The following is a 27,693-nucleotide window of genomic DNA, read 5'->3' as shown; positions in this document are numbered from 1 at the left end:
CTCAGATTAAACAAATCAGTGACCATGGTGTGAACTGGAGATTCAGTCTACCATACCGAAAAACTAATAGATCTGCTGAACTGTAGGGCATATTGAGCAGAAGGTCACTGAAGATCTAAGTCTTAATGCGATTTCTTTTCGAGGGGGGAGTGTGTGCGTATGAGGTGAGCCTTAGGCAGATCTATTGTGCGTCAGCGAGGCTGCCTACACTAAGCACAGAACAGCAAAAAGTGCACGTCAACTTTTCAACATCAACTAGGGGAACAGAAAGGCTAAGCTTGAGCCAGAACATTTGAAAGAGAGCACATGTGAGAGAAAAACAATTAGATTCTGACAAAGCAACGCAAGAGAAAAAAGATTGGATTAGAGATTGCCATTTGTTCTCAACAGTTAATTCATATTACATGAGCCCCAGGACAGGACCTGTTAGCAGCCTGCAGTTTTTAAGCATGGTCTCTCCGGCAATGGTGTGCACGCAGCATAGAGAAATGGCGCGAAAAAGCATTTGCAGTTTGTTTGGGACAAGAAGGAAGGGAGAGGGAACATGTTGCATCATGGGAGGACGACAAGTTTCCTAAAAGCCTCTGCAGCTAGTTGCACTTTGGGATAGCTACCCACGGTGCACTGCTTTGAATGTCAACCCAAGCATGCGAGTAGGGACACAAGAGCCCAGCTCAAGGAGCGTGTTGTGATCACACTCCTGTGACTTTTAAAATTCAGCAGAAGAAAGTCAATTTAAAGTAAATCCACTACAGTCTGACGTGTAGACATACCCTCATTCTCCACCCACTTTCGTTAAGCCTAGCTACACATCAAAACCATGGAGGAAAGTCAGTCTAGGATTCCTGATTTCTTTTCTCAAGCAGAGGCACAAAGTTGTCTTTTTTTGTTTTGCTGTTGAGCTTTTTCTCTCTGCCTGCTCAACTAGTTATTGTTCTGAGGATTATGATACATTATGATACATTCTTGAAAATATCAGAATTGCAGCTTTAAAGCCCATTAGCTGCTGTGCTTGCAGCTGATCAAATCTAAAACACACGTGCTAGTTCAACCACAGATTAACAAGTTTCATGCAGAAGTCTCTGAGTGAAATCCTATGTTATGCAGGAGGTCAGGCTACCATCATGGTCCTTTCTGGTTTTAAAATCTAGGATTCTCTGAGGTTATTCACTGAGAATGTGGTCTTTTTCTCTCTCCGGTAAGCAAACTGATTTGTATGGATATATTAAATATTTTAACTTGATGGAACAGTTTATGTGAGTATAGTTCAGTCCATTGATTGCTCAGAAACCGTTCATTCTCTGTGGTGTGTGACTGATTCAATCACATGGGATCGCTTCTGCTCCCTGATTGGATGACTGTAACTTTTTACAGGAGAATAATGAATGGTGACTAAAAGACAATGAATACTCTTGTCCATACACAAATATCCTTGAGTAACACAAATAAGGGTATTCTTATGAAGAGAGGCCATTCCCCAAATATTTGTACAAAGCAGGGCCCAGATCCTACAATCTGATCTGTGTGGGCTGACCGTTTTGTCCAGGTGGAGCTCTAATGTAGTCATTGTGGCTTGACTGTATGCAGGAATCCAACTATGCAGATCAGATTGCAGGGGTGCAGCCAAAAACCAGCTTGTTGAACATTCGTGAATAATGAACAGCTGTTTTGCAGTATTCAACCAGCACTATTTGGGTTCTTCTATTGCACTAATCATCATGGAATCTAAACAATCAGGAAAGATTATCATCCCCATTTTATAGATGGGGAACTGAGGCACAAAGAGACTGGGTCAGCTGACCAAGATGTGCTTGGGCTGAGAAACCTCATGCCAGCATGGAAAGGGTTAAAGAGAGCCTATAGGCCCAGCTAGTTCTGCCCTGCTATATCTGCAGCCAATGCCAGCCCTGGAGGGGGAAGAAAAGGAGAGAACCTGGCTCAGTGCAGGGCTGACAGCTGAAGAGGCAGGAACTAACTGCCTCCCAACATGAGGGGAGATTACTAGGACCGTGACAGGCAGGACAGTGACTGGGAAAGAAACACTGCGTTCCTGACTGAGGAGACCCACCCGTGGGTGAAGTGTCTTTGAACTATAGAGACATTGTGGGGTTCGACCCCCTCCAATCTTATGTTTGCCCCACCCAGAGGGACCAGAGGCTGCAGCAGGACATTGCAAAAGCTCCACAAGGGGGCGCTCCTTGAGTTGAGCCTCTACAGGCTGTTTGAACTATAGGGACCACGCTGCAAACTGAAGAAGCAGAGGTAGAAGCAGGCCAGGGCAGCTGACTTAGACTCTGTGCCAGGAGATCACTGCAGTCGTTGCTTCACACAGGGCCCTGGGCTGGGACCCAGTGGAAATGGAGGCCTGGGTCCCCCTACCATACCCACTTAATGACTGAGGCACCTCTGCCAGAGAAGCAAGAGGCTGGATGTCAGGCTGCCTGGCCTGGCCCACTGAGCACCCTATTATACAAGGTCACACAGAGAGTCTCTGGTAGGACTGGGAATTGAACCCACATCTCCTGAGTCCCAGGCCAGTGTCTTAATCACAAGGTTTTGTTTGATTATTTGTTTTTTTGCTCTCTTATAGTTCAGCTTATATTAGATATGCTTATGTACAACTCTGCTTATGTTATAGTACTGGCTTGTATCATATGTTCATGTCAGATATATATAAACATATACTTACTTCAGGGCTGTGATTTTAGTCTTCTGTAGCACATTCTGCGTATTGTATAGCACTATGCACTTCCAATGTCAGTATGTATAAAAATAAGCAACACACAATCGATTTACAAGTGCTAGTTGATCTTGTGTTCAATTTCCATCCATCTATGATGATGCAGTTTGCTTCCATTTGTACTATTCTGCAGCTGGGAAAATAGACAGGATGTAATGTCTTACATTTGATGCTTCACAAACATTTGCTTTGTCACCTTTTATTCTTCCCCAAGTCCAGCAAATGACCTCTGGGAAGTCAATTTCCAATACAAACATAATTACTGAAAAACAACACAAGCTTTGCTTTAAAGCAAAGAATGTTTTAGCAACATTGTACATTTTCAGAAACAAATACTGTCTGGATTTAGACAAGTCTAGTTTGACAAGGCCCCAAAATAACCCATGTCAGACTCAGAACTTACAGCTACATAAAGAAGATTAATGAACCAGGCAGAATGCACTGCACAGGAAACAAATGCCAAACATTGCTATCAGCTCTTTCTTGGGTGAGTCAGTGGCTGCTGTGGGAATGGGGTTCTAAAATAAATAGGACCATACATTTAGTGCAGTTGGGACATTCCAAAATGCCATAAAGTTGTCAATCTACATGTCGGAGTCAATGTGTAACCTTGTCAAGAGAAATAGAGGGTAGATTTGGAGCTGTAAATAGTCTCCGTCTTTTACAGTTGTTTATGAGCAGTAATGAAGGGAGGGCCTCTTTATGATTGCAAATCAGACTCTTTATTCAGATCTGCACTGTAATTACCATGTCGTGAAATTTGTAAGGAATACATATTTATTTATGTCTGAGAAAGAGAAAATATCTTAGTCAGAGGTGACAAAACAATTGAGATTATTTAAAGATTTTCAGGGCACTGTTCCAAAATTAAACTTGGAACATTATGAGGTTTTGTGTGTGATTTCCATCACAAATGGATAAATTTAAGTGCTGCAATCCAGTGTTGATATTTATCCTACAATATGGTGCATGGCTTGGGAAATGTGCTTTATCTAATCAACCACAGAATTCCCAGGGCAAACTCCAAGGGCCTTCCTCCATTTTTAATCATTATTTACTCAGTGGAATGACCTCAAAATGTGGCTTATACAAATTAGAGATGAAAGAGAACAGGCTAGGTTGTCAAAGACCTGATCCAATGCCTGTTCCAGCAGGAGTTGTTCCATTGACTTCAATAGCATTTGGATTAAGCCCAGTAGAGGACTGTTGCTTACAGTATATTTCCTAGTGTATTGTCCAGCCCAATTTTCAATGGTCCACCTGATGGACCCTCCATCATTTCCCTTAGAAGGCTACTTTATAGTCCAATTTTGTTAGAAAGTTTCTGACATAGAGATTTATTTAAAAAACAATCTTTGCTTAATTTCATCCCATTACACCAGCCATAGCCCTGTGCTTCACTACACAATTCACACCCCACTCTCCCATCCCTGATAAAACATAACATCCACTTCACCTATAGTGGTGCTTTCACACTTAAACCGATCCATGGGTCAGTCTTTGAAAGGTTTCAAGTTTGACCTAAAGGACCATAACAGCTTTCTCTGAGCTCTCTAACATCTTTGTCTATAATGACTCTCTGTAAATCATTATATTCCACTGGGTAAAGCCCATAGGAACATTTTAGCTTTCACGTCATGAGAGCCATATAGTTGCGCTAAAGTCAATATTGGTGTAGTGTATGTGACGCTAAAGAATTATTTAGCTTCATTTTAGTGGTGTTTTATGCAACGGTTAAAGTAAGGGGGAATAAGGTGGCACAGCATAGCTCTCCCTCCTCTGCTAAGCAGAACTTGCCCTCTCCCTTGCTTGGGTGAGTGATCCCTACAGCTCCTCCTCCTCCTTGGCTGGTGTAGTGAGAGCTCCCCTTCCTAGTTCAATCTACTTTAACTACTAGCTGTATGTATATGATCCTGCAGTAAGAGTCCACTTGCATGGAGTTCCACCAGTGTTCATGGCACTCGAACTTGGAACTGGTGTGGATCCAATTACATCATTTATAAAGTGCTTAGCAATCATTTTGGGATAAAACCACGTAAATATGATGCACATATTTTATTTTATATTCACTATGAAGTTCAGAGTTTCTGGGTGCTGCAGTTAATTATGTTACAACATTTATCACGTTCTAGTTTGACTTTGGGATGGGGCAGCATTTTGTACAGTCCTAATGCTGGCTTGAACTGTTGGACATTTGTCACCGTTCTTGGTTTGAGCACACACAAGAACTGTCCTTTTTGGCAATATTTTTTATGAAGTTGCATGCTATGAAGCCTGAGTTTTAGAACAGGTGAGAAATACCAGATCTCCCTCTGCCACCACAGTAGTAAGCATGTGTGTTTGCCGGGCAATACTGATCACCTCACTAATATTTACAATGCCTTTTTAGTGATATGTTAAATGCTCTCAAAGGTGATAATATGATTGTGGCTTCAAAAATTAATTTTGGGACCTAGTGATCCATAACTAAGATGGGTATTAGCTGCATTCTGGAACATACAGGCCTGCCCCACTGCCATAAACAGAAGGGGGGAATGTGAAGATAACAGTAGTATTTCTGCATTGGAAAAATATTGCATTTCATTTATTTTTTCCTCTTAATTAAGTTCCTGTGCTTGATGTTCCGTTTAGCTGCAGCATGTAGCAGTTTCTATGCAAAAAAGTTATATTCTTTATTTGCCTCTTTTATCTTATGCAGAAAGTACCATTGTTCTGTTCCACAGAAACGCTGCTAAAATTCTCTATCTGGGGGACATTACAACATCAGCTTAAAATAAAAAAAATCAGACGTGATTATCGCTGGAGCTCAGCCGCTCTGAACTGTCTACAAGAACACATTTTTTGTGCATGTTCATCTTCCCTTTCCTTAGTGTTTTTTCAGAAATTTGCAAGAATATTTTTATATGAGTATGTCCCACTGTTCATGCTGAAAATGCCGCTTTAGCAAGGCAATGCCAGTCTGATCCTGATACCTCAATGAGTTGCTGGTGAACAATGATGGATTTCTTTACACCACATGCTGTCAAGAAGAAAATCTGAATGTAATTCATGCATGCAATTTGGAATATAAGAAAGCTTGCTTGTTCTCCCCTCGTTTTCTGCTGGCATGTGCTGCCACCTAATGATATGGAAAACATGCCTTTTGACAATATGGCTCAGGACTCTGCAACAAATCAAGGCAAAAGAAGGGGAGGACTTGCAAATCTGATTAGCAGAAAGGGTGTGTTTTGCTCTGGGATAAAACACCACGCCAGCCATGTGTTAAGCAGCAGGAACAAATGGTGATGGATTTGACTTCAGCTTGACCCATTCAAGCAGCAGATGTGGAGAGTGACTGTACATGGTTGCACAGGGACATCAGGCTTAGGTGAATTTAACCAACCATCAGATGTCCCTGTTTTTCCCCAGAAATGATGCTGAAAGGATATTGGTCTGGAGGACATTTCAGTGTCTGCTTCACATGAGAACTGGTAACCACTGGTGCTGCCTGCAGTGGTGCATCACATTTCTCTTCTGGCTGTAGCTATATTTATTTTCTTACAACAGATACAATAATATTAAAGCAAAAACACATTGCAAAAGTTAGAAGGGGTGAAAATGAAGTGGAGGCATCTCTGACAAGTACAGGGTTTGCCTGGAGATGGCAGGAAGAAGGACCAAGGGAGCAGCAGTCCTCTCTTCTCAACAGGGGAGAGGCAGGGGCCTCTACAGAGGTGACAACACTGCCGGCTCACTCCTGATTGAACTGGCAGCAAAGCTGGTCTCTGTGTTTGTCAACCTGACTCCATGGTGGCCATAAGAACTAGCAAAGAACAAAAGAGGGGTCTGGGCTCTTAATCATGCACTATAGCTGCCTCATTGACCTCTCTGCTGAGCCTGAGAAAGCTTCCCAGTCTGCACCTGTGCATCTCCTGAACAGACTGCTTGTTCCCAAGAGACACTGGCTCCATGAGGACAGGCTGGTGTCATCGTTAGCCCTGGAGGTGCCACCTACAGCAGAGTGGGAGGAGCCATTTTGAAGGACTGAGAGCGCTCCTAGAATTCTTTCTGTGGGGGTGGGAAGGGAGTTGTGGCGCTAGGTGGTGCAGTTGTCATGGTGACAACAGTGGCCATTTTACATAGACAGCTGTTTCTTGTGTTGGGTCCCCCCAAGACAGGGACTTGGACACAAGAAACAGCTGCAGGTGAAATGGTAGCAGCTGCTACTACAATTACTACCATCTGCCATCACTACTCCCTCCCCCTTCCCCCACCACACACACAAACAAAACCAAACCCTTCAGGGTGAGCCCCTCCTCTTTACTGGTGGTGGTCGTGGTGGGGAGACTGGGGTGGGCAGGGAGGTCATGTTCATGGAGAGCATAGCAACTGAATTCATTCTCCATCTCTCCTCTAAAAATGGAAAGGTGGGGAAAGCCCAATTTTTTAGCTACAGGACCCTTAACAGACTCAACAGTCGACATGACAAAAAACCCACCGACCTAATTTACTCCTCAATCTCAATAATTGCTTTCAAATGGTGTTGCATGAAACATGCATTGCAGGGCATAGTCTAATTGTTTGCCAGATATCACAGTTGATCCATACACATAAAATCACAGTTGTTTTAATCTGGCTGCCAGTTATGAGGTGTTGCTCAATACATTTGTTACCCGCTATGTTATGTTCTTGCTCCCATGTCTACCTTTCAAACACTCCTTCCTGAAACTCTTGCATTCATTGCTGACTAGGATCAATAATTTCCAATCCAATCCAATTTATTCTAGCCTTTGGCGCTCATATCCCCAGGCAATCTGCAGACTCTACAGTAACTTTTGCACCCTTGTGGCCAAGGTGGAGTCTGCTCTGCAGGCAGCTGTGGCCAGAAAAAGCCGCGCACAAGAACGCAGGAGGGAAAGTCCCTTGCACCTCAGGGGCACCTGGTTCCAACCCCCCCCGGAGTGACCAAACACACACAATGAACATAGGAAAGGGAAATATTTATTCACAGATGGATGAATGGAGAAAAACAACAGGGGAAAGACGGGGGAGCAGTAAAACAGGGGTACATTCAACACAAGGCCCCACAGGCCCAGTGGCACCACAGACTGAAAGGGCAGACCCTGAATCCTGGCCGAAGCTCCAGTCTGGCGGTGAGTCTTGGGTGCTCCTGGTCATCTTCAGCACCAGGAACTTTCCCCAGCAAACCCCTCTGGTGCCCTCTTCTGCCGCTGTCTGCACACCCCCACCGAGTGAGACCCTCCCCACTTAGCTGGCTACCGCCTCCCTCCGTATCCCCAGTGCAGTCACAGGCCCCAGTACTCACGGCCCCACCTGGCTCCGGGCAGCATGATACTGGGTCCAGCTCCGGTTTGTCCTTCCCGGGCAAGTCCCCCCTGGCACGGTGCCCCTCCTGGCTTCTGTCCTGGGCGTCCCCGCTCAGCCGCTCCGGCCCTGCCAGGCTTCGGGCAGGTTCTCGGCTGCTTCACGCTGTGAGGACTGCTCAGCTCACCACAGCCTTTCTGTCTGGAGTGCCAAACACACACGCCCTGTCACTCTCTCCCACTCACCTCCCCCCCCCAACGGCACTTCCTCCTTCTGGAACAATCAGCACATCCCCCAGGCTCTCTAACCCTCAGGTGCTTCAGAACCATTCCACTCAAGAGACGAGTGTTTGAGATTTTACACGGCATATTGTTATTACTTAGTGCAGGATTCAGGGTGTCTTTTCCATTTCTTAACATTCACCACTCCCTTGTTAAGCAATTAAAGATACATGTAATTTTACAAAAAACATCCATGTTTACAAAATACTTCCTGGCTTAATAGCGCCACCCTAGATCATCTGCTGGACCTGCCAATATTTAAACACTAAATTCCAGACAACTTGACAAGCAAACCTGCTGTCTGACTATTGAAAGCACCGAAGAAGGTCCAGCTCTCTCTCTATTGCATGTGCTGAAAATGACTGCTTGTGTCTGTCACCAAGAGAAACTGGTCCAATAAAAGATGTTACCTCACCCACCATCTCTCAAAAATACTGAGGGAGGCACAGATTAAACCTGAGAATGGGAGAAACCAGAGAATTCAGCATTTGGGAACAGATTTGGACGGAGGCCCTCTCTTCCCAAAGGGTCCTCGCTCCCCCATATACTGTTTCCTTGGTGGGGAGGGAGAAGTCCAGTGATCAGTGGGTCTGTTTACCTCTCCAGCAACTTGTGGCAGGACAAGGAAGGGGTGGGCAGGCCTGTTCCTCCTCCAACATTTTCATGAAGCATCTCCCTTTTCTTTCTTTTTTTTTTTTTTCTTTTTTCTCTCTTTCCAAGGGTCCCAACTTCTTTCCATTCATCCGTGGGATCTTCCCCTAACCTGGCCTTACCTTCCTCGGCCTTACCTCCTTACCTAACCTGGCCTTACCTCCTCTCAATCAGTGCCTTCTCTCTTTTCTTCCCCTACTCCAAATAGGACAGCTGATTATGATGATTAGGTCTGATGAATCCATTCAGGCAGCTAGTGGCGGCCTCCTCCCACTGCAGAACTGGGATGATGATGTGAGCAAAGCAACTTCCACAGGAAGAGCAACAAGCTGCAGCAGGGGAGAAAGAAGAGAGGCTGCCAAAAGAGCAGCAGCCCCTGGAAGGTGGGAGGTGATGCAGGAAGAACACTTCCTCAAAAGACATGTTAGCATCTCCATGGGGACCCTGACCAGAAACGTAGCACTCAAGCAAGAATTGTTGGCAAATATGCCTTGGGTTATTAAAATGGAACAAATTTTTTTAAAGCTAAGTTCAATGCCATTAATTCCTTGCTGTATTTCTCTCAGTCAGACAATGAAAATAGACCAGTCAACTTCCATTATCATCTCTGTTTCCCCTTCCAGGTTTTCATGCATTAGCCCAATGCTTCAATGTTTGCAAATTCTGCAAGGGGATGTTCACATTCAAGCAACAAAACCAATTCCACTGGAAAACAAAATGAAATGAAAACAGAATTAATGGGCAGTTTTCTGTTATGTTCAGATTTTCTTTTTTCAAACTTAATTTTGGGGCTATATTTATGCAGATTGAGCCCCTATTAAAAAGAGCCATTATGTTCCTCTAAGGCACACTTAAAAAAAATGCATGACCTCTTTGTGATGCTCTGCAGCAACAGACTGACCCATTAATCCCAGAACTGAATTTGTTCCTACTGACAGCTCTGATCATGCTGATTCACAGGTGGAAGTAAACCCCAGGGCAAACATGTTGACTCCTGCCACATTAGAATAAGCAGCAGGATAGAATGTTTTCCCCAAATGGATAAGGCTTTAGATAATGCAACTAATAAAAGTCCATTAATATGGAATATAGCTCTCCTCTAATCACAAACCACCATCATTAAGCACAGCATCCACTGAATCATACGGAGGCACATGTACAAAGCCAGAACTAGAAGCAGGCAAGACAACAAAATAGAATGTTAGCATTGTTGTCTTGCCTACTTCCAGTTCTGGCTTTCTATATGTGCCTGCATATGATTCAATGGCGGCCATGCTTAGTGATGGTGGTTAGCAATCAGAGCAGAGCTACATTCCATAGAAATGGCCTGAATCCAAGCTGGAACTGCCTCTGGGGTTGTCTGTGTGAATATGTGTAGCTTGCTCTTTTGAGCATGGCATGCCGCTAACTCTGCCTTCTTTGCAAACTGTTCACCCTTTGGGAGGGAAGGGAAGAGTGATTCATCCATGCACAGTGTAACAGAACAGTGGGTGTTTTTATTAAAATAAAGATGGATTAACCAGGGCTTTTCACTTTTCACTAAAAGACTGTGATTTACAATAACATTTATAAAATGCTGCCAAACATACTGCACAACTCCATCGCGAGTAAGAGCCTACGAGCAGATGGATAGAGTCATTATACGGTTAACTACATTGACTAACTTAATAACCATTTGCAACTCTTAGAAGAAGGCAGGTCCTGTTATATTGCAACTAACACCGATAACCTCTCGGTTGTCACCATGCTACACACTCCACAAGAGCAACAGGGACCTGTTTGTCACAAATCACAGGCCCCTATCATTTGGGCAGAAGGAAACTCACCATTAGCTGTTAAAAGTATAGGTCCTCTGACATGCAGCCATTCAGTTTAGGATCTCGAAAGTAGAAGGCATACTTAGCCTGCACATTATATATTATAATATCATTAGCAATGATTATTGGCTACAGCACGTTCCTGGCTTCTAAACCTGCAATTCAAAGGTTTTATTCCTCCTATGAGAAAACGTATGAGATTTTGGTTTCTGTTAGTAGGTGATGGCAAACAAGCTGAAGTCCCTCCCTTCCATGGGATGGACAAACATCATGACAATAGTTGTGTCAACTAGGAGAGGAGGGCAGAGATGCAGAAAAAAGAATGGAAGACCAAGAAGGAATGACTGTATTTACTGCCTACTCATTCTAACCACCTAGCAAGGAAGTGGCAATGACAGCCTGTAAGAAGGTAAAACACGACAGAGCAGTGTGTTTGTTATAGGAGTTTTAAGAGAAGTCCAGGGATGGTCATAGTCCATAGGGTAATAAGCTAAAACAACTAGGGAAATTGACATAAAAAGTGTGTTGAGGAAGGAGATCTTTAGGCATCCCACCCATCCCTCATCCTCTTGCCTCAAATGTGGAGTCCATCTGTTTGGTCCTTTTAGCTGCAGTAAAGAGTTTATAATGGTCTCTGTTTTCAATTTCATGAGGAAATGGGCTAGAGACTGACTTTTCTTTGCAAATGAAAGCCTTTCTATTGCTAGTTCCCACACAGCAGTGCAGATCGCAGGCTTGGGAAGGCTACACAGCTGGCTTGGCATCCATCCCTCAAAATGAATCCTAACCAACCCTTTTTAAGGATTCAAAGAACTATAGCCAACATTATTTTCTCTGTGTTTTCATGCAGCTTTACTCTTCTGTTTTCCAGCTAGGTCTAGAAGTGGAAGTGTCCATAAACCACCAAAAAGGATGTTCCCACAGAATTTCTAGTCCAGACACACAGCCATAAGTTTCAAGTAATCCTCTGCACATGTGGATCATTAGCCAACCCAACGCAACCTTCTCACTCTTTTGACACTGGCCTGTGGTGGAGTACAGGTGCACAAAGTATAATCAACCTCTGAGGATGGGGAGCATCTTATCTATCAGAACTTTTCATCATCATGACATGCAAAATTATTAGCTTGTGCTAAATAACCATTTCCATAGGAATGTGGGACAGTGGCACAGGAAAAATTCTCAGGATAGAGGCATTTATATTTGGAGTAGAAAGGACAATCGAGTGGATGGGGCACAAGACTGGGACTCAGGAGACCTGAACTCAGCCACAGATTTTCTGGCTGAGCTTGAGCAAGTCACTGAACCAATCCTGTATCTCAATTCCCCATCTGTAAAACAGGGGTATTGTGAGAATAAAATGCATCAGTGACTCTGAGGGCCATACAAACACCTAGTGAGAGACATTGATATAAACCAAGTACACCAGATACAGTTCTGCCCGTTTCCTTTAATTTTAAAAAATGAATAAGGAGAAAACTTTGTGCCCTTCAAATACCAAATAAAAACTTTCTTGTGTAAAACAGTACATAAACCTTGGTGGTTATTCGGTTTTGTTTTTTTTCTCCATAATACTGCAAATACCTCAGAAAAGGGTAATATTGTTTCTACGGCATATCAAAAAAAAAGTCATCACAATGACATCATTGCTTTTTTTTCTTCGTATTTTGTTTTTTAAAAAAAAGTTCACAAATACTAGTAGGAAATTTGCCCCCCACCCAAAAACCAAAAACCCCAAACCCACAAATCTTTAAAAAAAACCAATCAGTAAAGTGTTAAATGAGTCAGGTATTACAGGTACACATTTACAAGCACAGCATATTAGTAACACCGTATAAGGCTTTAGACCATGCCAAACCATATGTATGTGTATAAAGCTATTGGTGAAATGGTTCGTAGCAGCAGAGTAGGAAGCATGTTCCATTGTACCTGTAGGGATATTTGGATGAGTTTGACAGTCCTAAGTGGACTGACAAACTAAAATGCATGACTCGTGTTTCAACAGTGGTGAAAGGTGCTTTGATTTAAATGGCAATCCTGAATTGCCTGGAATTACCATCTCATCTCTAGGGAATGGACAGTTAGTGTGGTGGCTATCCTATAAATTGGCACATTTCAACGGTCCATTCTTGCAAACTCACATGAGCAGTCTTGACTCCCAGGAGTAGCTCCATTGAAGTTAATGGGTCTAATTACATGGGTGAGGACTCTTGACACAATTAAGGGTTTGCAGGGCCAGGCCATAGCAGAGCAGTGAACTTGGATTTCTAGACCCATTAGAAAACAGGTAGAGAACAGACAGGATCATTTGGGTAGAGTAGATACAGAATACCTTCCTAGGCAAGGTGACCCCTAGATTGCAAGTTATTTTTGATGAGCTAGTTGTCTGGCCCCTTCAATGGGGGGAACAGAATGAGGGCCAGAGAAGAATGACCTGCTAGTACTGCAAAGAGATACTGATTTCTAATCTCGGGGGTGGATAGATTTCCAACATCAAAGTGTAGCATGGAGCTACATCTCAATAGTTTCTACAATTATCTCTAGTTGCAATTTTAATTTTGATGACATTTCTCTTCAAGTAAGTATTGCAGCCAAGGTTTTCAAAAGTAACTAGGTAACTCAATTTTGGGCAACTCAACTGATTTGGGGCAACTCAATTTTTGTACGCCCAGCTGGAGCTCCTTAAAGGAACATGATTTTCACAAGATACATGCTCAGCACTCTCTGAGAGTCCAGCCCCTTTAAGATGTCACTAGTTGAGCACCCAAAAATTAAGGCATCCAAAGTCTCCAGTCACATGAAACATTTTGGCCTACAGTTTGAGACTGGTACAAGAATATTCCTCTCTTCAGTTCCCAACTCCTACCCAAAAATATCCCATTAAATTAAATTATATAATTACATAATTTGATCTGAGGCTATATGATTGTACTGAATAGCTTATATGAGCTATGCAAAGATCACATTAAATTGTCAAATCTATATTATACGTCTCTATGTAATGTTAAGATATACTAGAAACTATGGGTGAAATCCAGCCTTTAGCAGTGGATCACAATGAAGCCTCTGTACCACACCAGTCCTGGTTAAGCTTTCTCTAACAGTTCCCTGGGTTAAGCTTCCAAGCATGGATGAATTTTGACCTGTCTGAGCAGGGGGTGCTGTGACATTGCTCCAGTGTTCTGTTGTGCTGTGGCTTGCATGTTAGCTAGTGAGGCAAGACTATGGAGACAGTAAACTCGCTGGTTTCCAACCCAGCTGCCAAGTCAGATATATCCTGGCAGCCTGAGAGAAGAGGGAAAAGAAATTGGCTGGTAGTGTGTTTGCAATATTGACAGAAGGAGAGAGAGCAAGATAGTCTAGTGGTTTGATCTTGGGACAGTTAATTGGATACTCCTGTGGCCCAGTCATCCACCGAAGTCAGGGTAGGCTCAAGCAACTGGTTGAATAACCAGGTTTCTGATTTCAAAATGCAGTTCCTACTGCCTCTGTAGCTTGGGGCAAGTCACATCCCCGGTCTCAATTTCGCCATCTACAAAACATGTCCTATATAACTTACCTCACAGAGCTGTTGTACAGGTAAGGAGCCAACTGCTCCAGTCCTTCCCCAAGCAAACTCCCATTGTACTTCAGTGGGAATTTGACACATTAAGGGTGGCAGAATGCAGGCCTAGTTCAGTAGTGTTTCAAAAGTGCTTTGAAGATTAAAAGAGCCATAGAAGTGCTATATATTGTCATTATTTCATTCTGGATTTCATTTGAGGGGGGATATCTATAAAACGAGTTCCATTTCTCCTCAGATCTTCTCCAGCTAAGGAAACTATCCTAGAAACTCCCTTTCTGTTTTACAAGCAAAGACAAACACACTTCAACGCAGGGAATGGGAAAAGTACAAGAAAGTGCAGAGAATTTGAACTAGTCAGAGACAACATGGATTAGCTTCAAACATTCCAGGAAGCAGCATATGTGAGTTCAGACACCACTCACTATACAACAAACATATGAACAGCTCTTAAAAAAATAGCTTCTATATGTCTCCATGAAAATAGTCATTCAAAAGTGGTCTCATTCCACCACATTTTTATATCTGGCTGTTGTGAGAAGCTCAGACATGGGGGAAGAGACCAATGAGGTGATGTTTCCTTTAAGCTCCAGAAAGAATCCTCACCCTGCAATTAGAGCTCTGCCAAGTACAAGGGCCGAGCCTGCAGTCCTGACTCAGACAAAAGGACTGCAAGCAAGATTCAGGCCCACAGCTTGATTCACAAACAGCGTGATCTAAAGCCCCTTGAAGAAAATAGGAAAGACCTCAATTGACTTCAATGGGCTTTGGGCAATCTCACATAGAGCAAGAAAGATGATATAGTTACTAGTTCCCCAAAATTCCCTCCAATATAAACAAAAGGGCATTGTGATCCCCTTTATATACATACATTAGTAGCTGAAATGGTCTGAAATGCTTACAGATTAGAACAGATATATTTATACAACACCATGCCTTCCAAAAAATCCAAGTAGAAAAGTTTTACAGCACATTATACAGGTCCTTCTAACATCTATAAAACATTTACTGAAATCACCATATTACAAGTCATCACTAACATACAATACTATATGATTTCTTTTTTCTTTTATATAATCGTTACTTATAATAATAATTAAAAAAATCATTTGAAACAAGTATACAAGGTTCACTTGAAAATTAACTGGTTAATAAACGTTGTGCAAAACAAGCCAGCCTCTATAATTAAGTGAAGTATTTTATTTATTTATTTATTTACGTATTTATGTATTTATTTATTTATACAAAAAATAAAACAAAAAAGATAGTTCTTTCAGAAATGTGTCTCCTTTTCTGTGATGGCTGAAATGTTGCCATCGCCTTTCAGTTTGGCATCACAATCGTTTATTGTAGCAGTGTATGCCCCTGCTCCAAGCTTCCCTCTCATTTTGAGATCTGGGCAAGGTATGACCAGCTTCCTGAATTTCTGAAATATTGGAGAAAATGGAAGACATTATACATACACACACACTCTCTCTCTCTCTCTCTCTCTCTCACACACACACACACACACACACACACACACCCACAGACTCATGTGGTCAGGCTCATCTCCTCATCCTCATAGCAGGAATGTCTATGGAATCCCATGCGAATCACTTCATCGCTGTAACAAGCTACACATCACAGTGCTCACTTCCACAGCTTTCCAGTCCAAGGGCTCGAAGATGAAAGCAAACCCTCACCCACTTGGCCAAGAGCTTAATTTCACAATAGACCAATGGGAAATATTCATTCCTCTGCAGAGGGCGAGCATGAAGACTAAGGCTGAACTTAAGTCCCATTTATGCAGGTAAATTTGAGGCACTCCAGCAAGACATGGAGAGAAATATCTTAGATCAGATACGCAAGAGCCTTTCACAGGGGTCCGAATATTTAATTGAAGTTACACTAGCAAAATGTATCTGTGTTTACCTGAAAATACCATATCATTGGGAAATAAGTTCCGTTACAATGGGTACTGCACACTGCTGGCAGCTTTGGGGCAGAAATAGACCTGTCACTCATTGGCAGCAGAGGAATGCCCCACCTCTTGAAGTTCCCTCCAGGTGAGATAGCTTCCACAGCCAGGAGAATTGCAATCCACTTTACTAAATTACTGATAGTGCTAAATGTACTTTGCGTAAAAGCACAAGAATTTATCCTAATGCAGAACATGATAAATTGCACCTAAAGATATGTCAATTTCCATTTCTATTCTGGATGATCCATTTGTTTCCAGGAAGGGCCAATGGATTTTATTATTCAAAGAAAGGACATTTTTCAGGTAGGCATGGATACATTTTGCTATTTTCATGCTAAGGTCCACAGATCTGTTGCAATGTGATTTCATTCAGTGTGACTCCAGGGAGGGAAGGAGGATTATTCTTTAAATATGTACATCTGAGATGAGGTGGATTATATATAATTCTCCTCCACCTTCCCTTGGGCACTAAGCTGTGAAGACTTCTGCCCAAAAAAAAGGAAATGACATTGGCTAAGATTGGATGACCAATACACTGAATTCAGTAAATTCACGACCATTTAGTAGATCGCAGTACAGGAGACATGATTTTTTTGCCCTGATATTGTCAGTGCTCCTAAGAACTGAACTTTGATGCTTAACCAAAGAAGGAATATTTAGAAATATTTCTTGAACTTTCTTAGGAAATGAATGCTATGACAGTTATGAAGACTAGCTGTCTGAATTAAAGAACAATGCTAGGTCAGTCTTGTTAGCAAAAGCACCCAACTTCAAATATTGGCTAGGAAATATGACACTACTTGCTGCTGGGGTTCAAGCTGGTTCGTGCTGTAAGAAGCAGAATGGGGTTCCAAGGTCGTGCTCTATGATCTTGCAGGGATAGAATATGGCTGATGCCTAAAGGAAGCATTTAATTTTGGGATTGGTAAAAAACCTTCTTAAACATACTGAGAACATTATTCTACAAAAACTTGACCTTTTTGCTTGGATGTTCTTATATACCCACCATCAAGCCCTGGCTGGGGAACTGAAGGCTACATTTCACTGGTTTAACATGGTATTAAACTATGGACTTTGCACCAGCCAATAGAATCAGTTCTATTTGTTGCCTTCTCTTTGGGGTCCAGGACAGCAATAATCACATTATCCAAGTATTCATTTTAAACCTGTCTGGTCTAGGAAAGAGCATTGGGTTTTGCAAAAGCAGACCTCCTCTGCGAGGTAGAAACATCCAAAGACCCAATGCTAGGTTAATCAGGCTTGAAAGCCATAGCCTCCACAGCCAGAAAGGTGTATAACCAGTATCACTGCCTCTCTCTCGCTCCTACCTTTTGTATTCTCCTGGGAGGTAGTGGAAAAGGTGAGAAGACATATAGCAGGGACCTTGCCCAGCTTTGCAAGGTGTTATTCCTCACCTTACATTGTGGGTCCTGACACAGAGAAGCCACAGAGCACTTTATCTGCTGTTCCAGAGGCAAAGAGGTCAAACACCAAAGAATGAGATATTTCTGGGAGTAGCAGTCACTCTGTTAATCTGACTTCTGCCATACAAGTCTTGGGGTTCATTTCCCCGTTGATGGACAGTGCACATAGAGATAAAAAACTTTGCTCCCCCGATACAGGAGAATTTCTGTCTGGGGTAGAGCTGATTATTTTCTTCCCAGTTATTATGAAAACCCTATCAGACATCTTGACTGTCATGACCAGAACAGGCCTATTACCCTTGAATAAAACAGTGCTCTGAAACCTCCATTAATCATTGTGTTCAAGCTGATGAATAGTGTGCTCTCTCTTTCTGGTACCCATTCCCAGATCTGAATTGGGAAGATCCCTTTAAAAAAGTAAAAACGTGATTCTCCACATTCACCATTTGTGGAATCCAAGAATATACAGCTGGAGCTGGATCTTTGCCAACAGATGAGATGGAGCGAGATGTAGAAGCGATACTCGGATTTACTGTATAGGTATCATATAAACCATGAATTGTTGAGGTGTGCTTATGGCTGAGAACAGAATTCCCAATAGCTCCAAGAATTGGATTCCTGTTTCTGTAGCACCACTTGTTTTCCATTATGCCCATCTTCATCTTCTGTTAGCATTCTTCTGAGATGAGACCTTGTACATGATGGTAGTCATCCCTTCTAGGCCTATGATTGACTTCCATGGCACCACGTGACTGTGTTTGTCCTGAATCCAAGATACTCCAGGAATGGTACCAGTCTGTGGGTTTGCTTCAGCTTTCTATCTGTACATAACCCTGATCAGAAAAATTGTCTGAGAAGTGATATGTGAATTTCCTTCTTCCTTAAAGTCAATTGCTACCAAGATCCTGGATTTAGACCCTCGGAGTACATGTAAGATCAAATAGTAATGATCAAAGATGGGAAAAGAAAAAGTCTGCCATCTGCCTGCGAAACATAAGAATTATCTAAGGATGGTAAATGGGAATGCTTTGAAGACAAGCCTCCATAGGAAGTTATTTAGATGTATTAGACAGAGCGTTGCTCTGTTTGTCCCTGATTCTCTGAGGCTAGAAATAGGATTGGGAATGGGTTACAATGCTCCAATCTGAAGTAAATGATGGATGATTTCATTCATGCTGTGTCTTTTCCATGGGTTGCTGAGACTGGAAAGGGGGCAAAATGGCTCCTGAAATTCTTGCACAGCTCCACAGGGTAACCCCTGTGGACAAGATCCTTATTTGATCAAAGCTATAGATAACCCTTTTGCTCGCAGACTGACATAGCTAGGCATCAACTGGGAGTCTAACTCCAGATACAAGTGATTAGGAGACATGTTGACTTGAGGCAGTAGAAGGCAGCTGCTGACCCTGTGCTTGTTCTAGTCACCACTTGCAAAGAGGTATTTTGTCCTGTTGTAGTTCATGGACTGCTTCAACTTTCCATATGACCTGTATATTTCTTTCTATACTTTCAGGCAGGAGGCAGGAATGTAAGTTGACTTTTGTAATGATGCTGAATAGACTGAGCTTTCTATAAAGTTTCTCATTGTATCACTAAAATACTTGGAGTCTGATCCTAAGGAACACGCCCCATATATGTTCATGAAACAGACCTGATTCCAACCCCCATCCCGTTGAAGGGAGAAATCCTTAGGCATACAATTTTTAGGTTGAAAGCGATCATGCTTGCAGTACTGCCTGCCCATGTGAGCACTACTTGGGAAAGCATGTGAGGGCACTTACAGTGTCAGAAGACTGTTCATATTTGTTGATTTATTCATCACTGTTGGTCTAATGCCCCCAGAGAATTGTCATGCCAAAAGGAGGGGACTGAGATTATGCCTGCCAAGACTCAACTGCCTGTGAATGACCATCTTGTGAGGAGGCTGCTCTTTCAGATAAAAATCTCCCCCCAGGAAGAACCATCAAGTCCCTGATTGCCAGGAAAATTCATCACATTAAACTGTGGTAGTTAAATTTGGACTGGTGCACACTAAGGAATCTTCTGGGATTACAAAATGTTGGCCAGGGTAAAAAGAATCCCCTTACTACCTACTGGTTCTTCCACACTGGGGCTGCTGTCCCTGTCATCAGTCCATAGCTATCTGCTGGGGAAGAAGAGGTAGAAGTGGACCCAACCTTCAACAGAGGCTGGGAACAATAATCGAGACATTAGGGCCTGATGACCTAGAGCAGCATCTGGGAATTACAGCCCAGTAATTAGGGCATGCTGATCTGCAGCAGCGGCAGGGGATGACATCCTGATACTTTCCCAGTCTTTTAGGTGTGGCAGAAATCCCTATTCCATTATTCTACCCATGCAGGATGCATGAGAAGGGATATACAGCTGTGGCTTGCCTCAGGCAGCTGCACACTTTCTAGGTGCAGTTTTACAGTACTCAGTACACTCTTGTCTGAAAGAGTCTAATCCTCTCATTGTTTGTTTGAATGTACACCCCTGTCTGAGTCTCTGACTCCGATGTGGACTGTTGGCCTTCTTCCCCTAAGGAAGACTTCCCTTTGGAGAACATAGGAACGCCACAAGGAATCAGTACAAGTATATGGCCTGCTCTAGTCTGCATTAATCTACTGTGCTGCACCTCGTGCGGGTGAGCAGGGAACCAGTTGCCAAGAATTATCCCCAGACTGAGGCCAAGGGGCCCCCACCCAGACTGAGCTGTCAGGGAATGGCTCTGTCCACAAAGCCAGTCAAGCAATACTACTAGGCCTGCAGTAAGGTGGGGAGCAGGAAACACGGACTGTTTCTTTTGTCACAGGCTTTTCTCAGCCTAGCTCTGTCCCTGAAGCCTGCAAGGGCACCAGACACTGCAAACGCCTCAGAGGTGGAAGCGGAGCTGACAGGACTGTCTCCCTAAAACCAAAGGCAGATCTAGGACACAGATGGGAATTAGACAGACACATGATTGAGCTGAATTGTTAGTTTAAAAATATGAAATGAAGTTTGGGATTTCCCTTAGACAAGCTCTGCAGCAGGGAGGGTTCAGTGAGCCACCAGCCACTGTGGAGGGAGAGAAAATTGGAGGGAACTTCAGGAGATAGGGCATTCCCCTGCAGCCAGTGACCGCCAGCCCCGTTTCTGTCCCCAGCCTGTGAACAGGGGGATATACCCTTGTGACAGGTCTGTGGACTACAGCATGAAGAATACTCCTTTTCATCTGAACTGTGCATAATCATCAGAAGAGAAGGGTTCGTGCTCCTGTATAAATGAATGTCATTCCAAAAATCTCTCTCACCTCTCGAATGGTTCCTTCTGTCTGCCACAACTTAATGCCGATCCACAAAGGAATACAAACCATGGATGAGAGGGCCATCATCCACCCTATCCCATAGCCCCAATCTGGGTATGTATACACGTTGTTGTATTTCAAAGGCTTATATTTCACCAGGAAAAATATGAAGATTCCCTGAAATAAGGTGAGAAATACATTAACTGTGTTTGAAACCACACTGTCTATGAAACAAGGGAAAAAAATAAAATAACTTTACAGGCAGTCCATTCTCCCCAGGGAATGTGAAGTAGCATATGCTTTGAAGTCAGACAGAGAGAGAGAGACACCAATATCCTTTTTTAAGTCCATCTCAAATAACTTACATCTCAGTTCCTTCCAGAGAAGTGAGCCGCCTTTCAAGTTAAAATCCTATTTAACTTCCACTTGATGACAATAAAACCTATACTTTGATGGCAAAGCATACCTGCACAGCAGAGATTAAGTTTTAGGTCTGGTAAACTAGGTGTGATAGGATAAATGAGCAAGATGGTTTCAAATCTACCACTATTAGAAAATAATGGCAACATTATTGGTCTTGAGCCAATCACTACATTTGCACCCACAGTTTTGCATGTGAAATCTTTTCAATGTGCAAAAGCTCATATTTGTGCGCACAAATCTGAGATGTGCAACTAAGGAATTTGCACCAAGAAATAGTATATAACAGTATATAAACCCAACAACAATTAGCACTTTATAGCACTTTTCAGCTATAGATCTCAAAGTACTTCACAAAGACAGTGGTATTATCCTCATTTTACAGATGGGGAAACTCAGTCAAAGAGCAGTAAAATGACTTTTCCAGGCCTGTATGCTGAGTCAATAGCAGAGCTGAGCATAGTACACAGGTCTTCTGCTGACCCCCAATCTCATGCCCTATCCACTGGACATCAATACCACTTATGCATTATGCAAATACAAGGTTTTGCATATCTAAACCTTAAGAATGCAAAGTTATGGGCTCAAATTTACAAATCCCCCTTTTCTAATTTGGACCTATTTGCTACATAATGTAGCCATAGCATTTCCCACGTGACAAGGCTGCAATAATCATTCAATTAATACTCCCTTTCCAAATGTAATAAGAGACACCTACACGTCTTACTCAAGTTTCAGCCTTTCTGGACACTTTTTGTAGCTGTTCTGAAAATAGTGGCTAGTGGAAATGGTCACTGGATCCAGATTGTGGTTTAATGAATAGTGACACTAACTAGAAGTGTTTCTTTACTAAACAAATTTCAAATGATGCTAAACATTTACAAGCCGTAAAAGCAGAAATATGTCATGAGTTCTTTTTTAAAAACTACAATGGAAACAGTTGATTTTAAAACAAATAAAATACTCCCCTGTATTGTTTGCAACCCAAAGGTGCAGAAATGAGAACCCAAAATTGAAGTGCACTATGAATGAAAGGGAAACTAACTTTATTGATTTGTATTGCCTGGGCTGAAAGAAATGCAAGAAGCAAATAATCATAAATAGTGAAAAGTAAATAGGTTTATTAATAAATCTTCCCATTTTAATAACCTAAGATGTTCTTGGTAACATAGGTAAGGAAATGTGTGTGTATATATATATTTATATTTATATTAATGATAAAAAGGCTATCCATCTAATAGGGTCAACGGATTACAACAATAGGGAATTTGGCTATGTCATTTAAGGTGACAGTATATTCTGGTGCATGCTATAGACTCATTGGCATTTAAGCTCCAATTCAACAAAGTGCTTAAGTGTTTTAGGACTATAGTCCTTAGAACATGTGCAATATCAATTCAGTTTCAATAGAATGCAATAGAGTGAGTATCAGCACTGCTGGACCTCTGCAAGCCAGCTTCTTCTTCCTCCTCCAAGTAAGTGAAGAGGCCTCTGACCTCCCGGATCTGGATACTTCAGCTGGGAAGGTGTGATCAGACCTCTTCTGAAAATCATGAGACTTCTCAAAGATTAGTGTTACAGAGAGGGAAGAAGTTATGATTGCTGGAGAGAAAGAAAGTCCCTGTCATGGAATCTGGTAGGAGAAGCATCAAAGAGTATGGATCTTTCAGGTAAACAGCAAAAGTTTTGAGTGTTTATCTGATGCTCTGAAATTTTGAGTGTTATCCAGTGGGAATTAAAAGATGTTGACATGTGCTGGGCAGACCTGAGGGACAGCAATGGAGCAGTGTATGGAAGGTTTCACTGAGATGGCTAATGTTTCACCTAAGATGGATACTCAGGTCTCTAATACTGTTTTTTTCCTGTTATGCGGAATATTAGAACTATGTGCACAGGCCAAATGAAACTAACACTGATTCTTACCAAATCTACTATAAGATTCTTCAGTTTAAAATATATGCCAAATACCATCATGATTACTTCTCTGTTTCTGTAATTCATTAGCCTCAAACACCTGGGAAAAATATCTACAGAAAGCCTATGTATTCCAGACCATATTATTGAGATTAATACTTACAGCACAAATACCAGGAGTTAGGACCATCCAACACCATTTAATTAATGATAATGGTCTGTACCCGATCATATCTTCAATGTTATCATAAAAGCGATTGCTGCCTGCCCAAGAAAACAAAACAAAAGTGAATGTAGAATGTATATGTAAACGATTGTAAAGACTAGGATTATTTCATCTGGAAAGGAGAAGATTTAGAAGGGACATGTATATGAAGAGGCCATTCCTGGGATAGAAATGCAATATGTTCAATGTGCTCCCTGAATACTGGGACACCAAGGCTGGAAATGGAGGGCAGTACTAGGGATGTGCATCTCTGCCCACTGGCAATTAGATAAAGAGGACCAACCAGCTGCCAAATGGTAATGGCTTCTGGTCAGTATCAATCTGAGCAGGGCCCAAATAAGGCATAGACACTGTAGTCTCATGCTCAAGATCACAGGTCCCGGGGTCATAAGACATCAGAATCTCAGCTTTCATTTTAAAAAGGTAAGTTTCTAGCCCTTGCTGCTGCCAAGAGAAGCTTAAAAATGCGGTTTGAGAGTAACTAAGGCAGTGATGTTTACCTGACATCCAGATAGCCAGAAACAATAGTTGGGGCCCTCCGACTGACATTTCTACCTCTCTGGGCAGAGAATAAGGGAAATCCCCGCTACCACTCCTGGAACCCCAGAAGGAAAGAAAGCCCTGCCCCTTCTCTTGCTTTTTTAGATGGGAAAGGTCTCCTGCCACTGCCACCTTCTAGTGGGAGGTGGAGCCATGATACAAGGGCAGAGCCATGGAGGCCCCTGTCATGGTGTGACAAGGATGCTGTATCACCTAAACTTTGGTCCTGAAACTAGGCCATGAATAAGTGTATAACTTCCATAAACACACAATAATGCAGCAGTCTTCAGTAACTCACCATAAACCCAGCCTATGCAAATGCATTCAAATATAGCAACAAAAAGAAGGCACATTCCACTGGCTGCATAGGAGTCAAACAGCTGGAAAACGTACATTCCGCCCTTAAACACAAAAGACAGAAAAGGGAAACCAAAATTGATTGTCAGTGTCTGATGGGAATATTTCACAGCAGAAATATGATTATAATTGCATAGTCATTCTCGTTTAGTAATGAGGGATGATAATTTGTCAGTGATTTGTTATTGTGAAGCCTTTTTTCTTCTACTCTTTCAGCCTGTTAAATACTGCACATTTGCATTAAGAGGACCAATGTCTGGGGAGGGGGAGAGGAGGAGGGAACAAGGCCCATCAGAATTATATGTGGTGTTCTAGATGAATTTAGGATAATGGAGCACTACATTTCATCCTTTTCTGAAATGTTCTTCCAATTCCATCCTATTTTCAACTTCACTGTTTACAGCACCAAGATTTAAATGACTGAAAAGCTTATAATCTCCTAAACCCTGCACATAAATATGCATAAAAATTTCTTCAAATGTCTGTTACACTAGTATGCAAAAGGCATTAGCTAAATTCTGAGAAAACCAGCAGAACAGTAACTAGTAGAATCAGTCCTACGGACCATGGTCTTGTAAAGTCAGCTGCACCCACTTACACAAGGTTTGAATTTACCTCAAGGTCTTTTAGATGTTTTGCTCATCTAAGTCTTTATCATGTAACAAAGATGAATTAACTAACTGTGACTTCCCGGTAGGCTTTTGTTTAATTTCTTTCTCTGTCAAATGAAAAGATGCTTTCCTAATAGTTTTAAAATAGAGTTCCCTAAATAATCTGGACATTTCAGAAGTAGAGCATGACCAAGGGCAAACAGGGTCCTAGTTCAGCAAAAATGTCATTTGACATCTACAAAGCACAAGCCAATAGAAGTAGTTTTTTTCAGGGCTTTGGTGGCATGTAAACCAGGATTAATAAGTGGTCATCACTGATTAGCTGAAGTATACAGTGCAACTGTGCCAAGCCAACATGGCACAAAAAAGTAAAATTCACTAGCTTGCCAGTAATTTTTCCTTCTCTGAAGTGGTCATCTTGTGGTCCATAATCCCTTGCAACTGAGCTATTCCTTCTCATCTTCCCAGCATGAAGGCTCTTTTGTTTTTTGTATCACGGGGAGAACATTTTTTGGCAAATAGTATTTTTGTTGAAAAATACATTTTTGGGGGCTCCAAAACTGTGTGTGAATTCAGGTGAAATTCAGCTAAGTGAAACATTTCATTGCAACCATTTCAAATGGTTTGTTTTTACTTTTTGTTTTGAAACAGCATTCCATTTTGAAATTTTGCCAATTAAATACACACACACACAAAAGACTCTCCAAAATGACCAAACTGAAACAAAAAACTCAAAAAAGATAATTGTTTTGAGTTGATCATAAAGTTTCAGTCAATTCAAACTAAAATTTTTTTGTTTTCACATTCACCAAAAAAAATAAAATAAAATAAAAAACCAGTTTCAGTTAGAAACATTTTTTTTTTCAGTTTGGCTCCTGAATTGAAAAATCAATTATTCACTCAGCTCTACTCACTAGATTACAATGCATTGCCAGCCAGTGAAATTGTTCAGAGAACTGATTCTCTCTGATTCCCCAGCCAACTGTATAAGAGGAGAAGACAAACTATACATTTTAATAAATAAGCATTACAAAAGGTTAGCCATCTCCATGCAGAATACTTCATCTATCATCTTATTCATTTATTATACAACAAACAGAAAGGAAGAGTCACAGTAAAGCAAGATGCCAGTATCAGGGAATCCCAGGATTTCTCCATCTCTGTTTTAGTTTTGCATAAATAGAATTACAATGCCTCAAAATAAAAAATAAAAAAAAACTTGTGCAACTTATTCTCCTTGTTGTGGTATGGCTTAGAATACATGGAAGGCAAATAAACAAGTTCAAGTGAAAACCCTAATTATGAGACAACAGAAAATTCTAGTGCAAGCCCAAGAATCAACTCATCTAGGAAATAAATTGCACATATGGATGTATAAGGCTCCTGAAATTTACTAATACTCTTGGCCAATGTAGTTGTCAAGCTTTTTGGAGTGGCTCACGAGTGTGAATACCAAACTCAGGGCAGTCTGTTTAGAAGCAGGGCACAAACCCAAATTGGTTGTGAGTTCTATACTTACATTTCACCAATCAAGTAACAAGTGTGAACTCCTCAAGCATTATAACAGCCTTAACATGGAATCACAGACAATTCCCTGAGGCACTCTGATTTATCTTACCACTTAGGCAAGCTTGCCTTTCTGATAGATGATCCCTTACAAAAAATATCACAACATTCAGGTCACTCCCAATCCCAAAGGACCGGACATTTACCCAGGTCAACTGCACCCTAGATCTTAAACCAAAGACAATGCTTGTAGCCAATCCTATAATAAATTAACTAAAGATTTATTCACTGGACAAGGAAATTACAGTTAATTACAAGGTTAAAGCAGGTAAACATACACCTACAAATGAGTTACAATCTTAGGTTTCAAAAGGCGATAGAATCTGCTGTAATATGCAAGCTCCATATGTCCTTGAGGGCTAACCCAGGCTACCCATCTGGGGATCCCTTGCTTATGCTTAGAAATCTTGCCCTCCCAAAGTCCAAGCAACATAGAGATTCAGTTTCCTCTTGTTGGGAATTTTTATTCCCTTCCCCTAGTACTCGAGCTCATGGGATGAGTCCACATGCACATCTCCACCTTCAGCATTTTACATTAGTTAATACTGCTTTCCTGTTTGGTGAGTTACACAATTACAGAGGTTTACAGTGCAAACACTAAGGCCAGGTCTATAAACTTACATCAGTATAACCACATCTCTCAGGAGTGTGAAAAGTCCACATCTCCAAGTGACGCAGTTATACAAACCTAACTTCCAGTGTAGACAGTGCTACATTAATGGGAGGGCTTTTCTCGTTGACATAGCTACCGCCTCTTGTGGAGGTGGATTTACTACATCGATGGGCAAATCTCTCCTATTGGCATAGTAGCATCTTCATGAATCACTACAGCAGCACAGCATTTTAAGTATAAACCTGCCTTTAATATAACCTTATAACATGGCGTACAGATGTTATGAATGAGATCAATACATGCAGCATCCTACAAGCGTTTCCTAAAATCTAAACACTAAACACATTGTTATAAACTTAACATCTATTTTAACACACAGGGGAGCCAGAATAATTTCCAGCTATGTATGGATCAGTGT

The 27,693-nt window shown here is 41.8% G+C and overlaps 1 protein-coding gene across 1 annotated transcript in view; it reads right to left on the bottom strand.

Annotated features, from left to right (window-relative positions):
• Positions 1-12,223: 12,223 nt before the first annotated feature.
• Positions 12,224-27,693, bottom strand: part of LOC137166403 (sodium- and chloride-dependent GABA transporter 3) — a 153,612-nt gene continuing 138,142 nt past the window's right edge. Inside the window, exons 12-15 of the mRNA XM_067568108.1 lie at positions 24,427-24,529; positions 23,526-23,626; positions 21,035-21,205; positions 12,224-15,781 (exon numbers count right to left, since the gene is read on the bottom strand). Of these exons, the coding sequence (XP_067424209.1) occupies positions 15,629-15,781; positions 21,035-21,205; positions 23,526-23,626; positions 24,427-24,529 (528 nt within the window). The 3' untranslated portion in view covers positions 12,224-15,628. The remainder of the gene's footprint in view (positions 15,782-21,034; positions 21,206-23,525; positions 23,627-24,426; positions 24,530-27,693) is intronic.

This window comes from Emydura macquarii, unplaced genomic scaffold, assembly GCF_026122565.2.
Source record: "Emydura macquarii macquarii isolate MOO-44397 ecotype Brisbane River unplaced genomic scaffold, CSIRO-AGI_Emac_v2 contig_2846, whole genome shotgun sequence".
NCBI classification, from domain to species: domain Eukaryota; kingdom Metazoa; phylum Chordata; order Testudines; family Chelidae; genus Emydura; species Emydura macquarii.
Note: the sequence above shows the minus strand (reverse complement) of the source record. Positions and strands in the feature narration are given on the sequence as shown.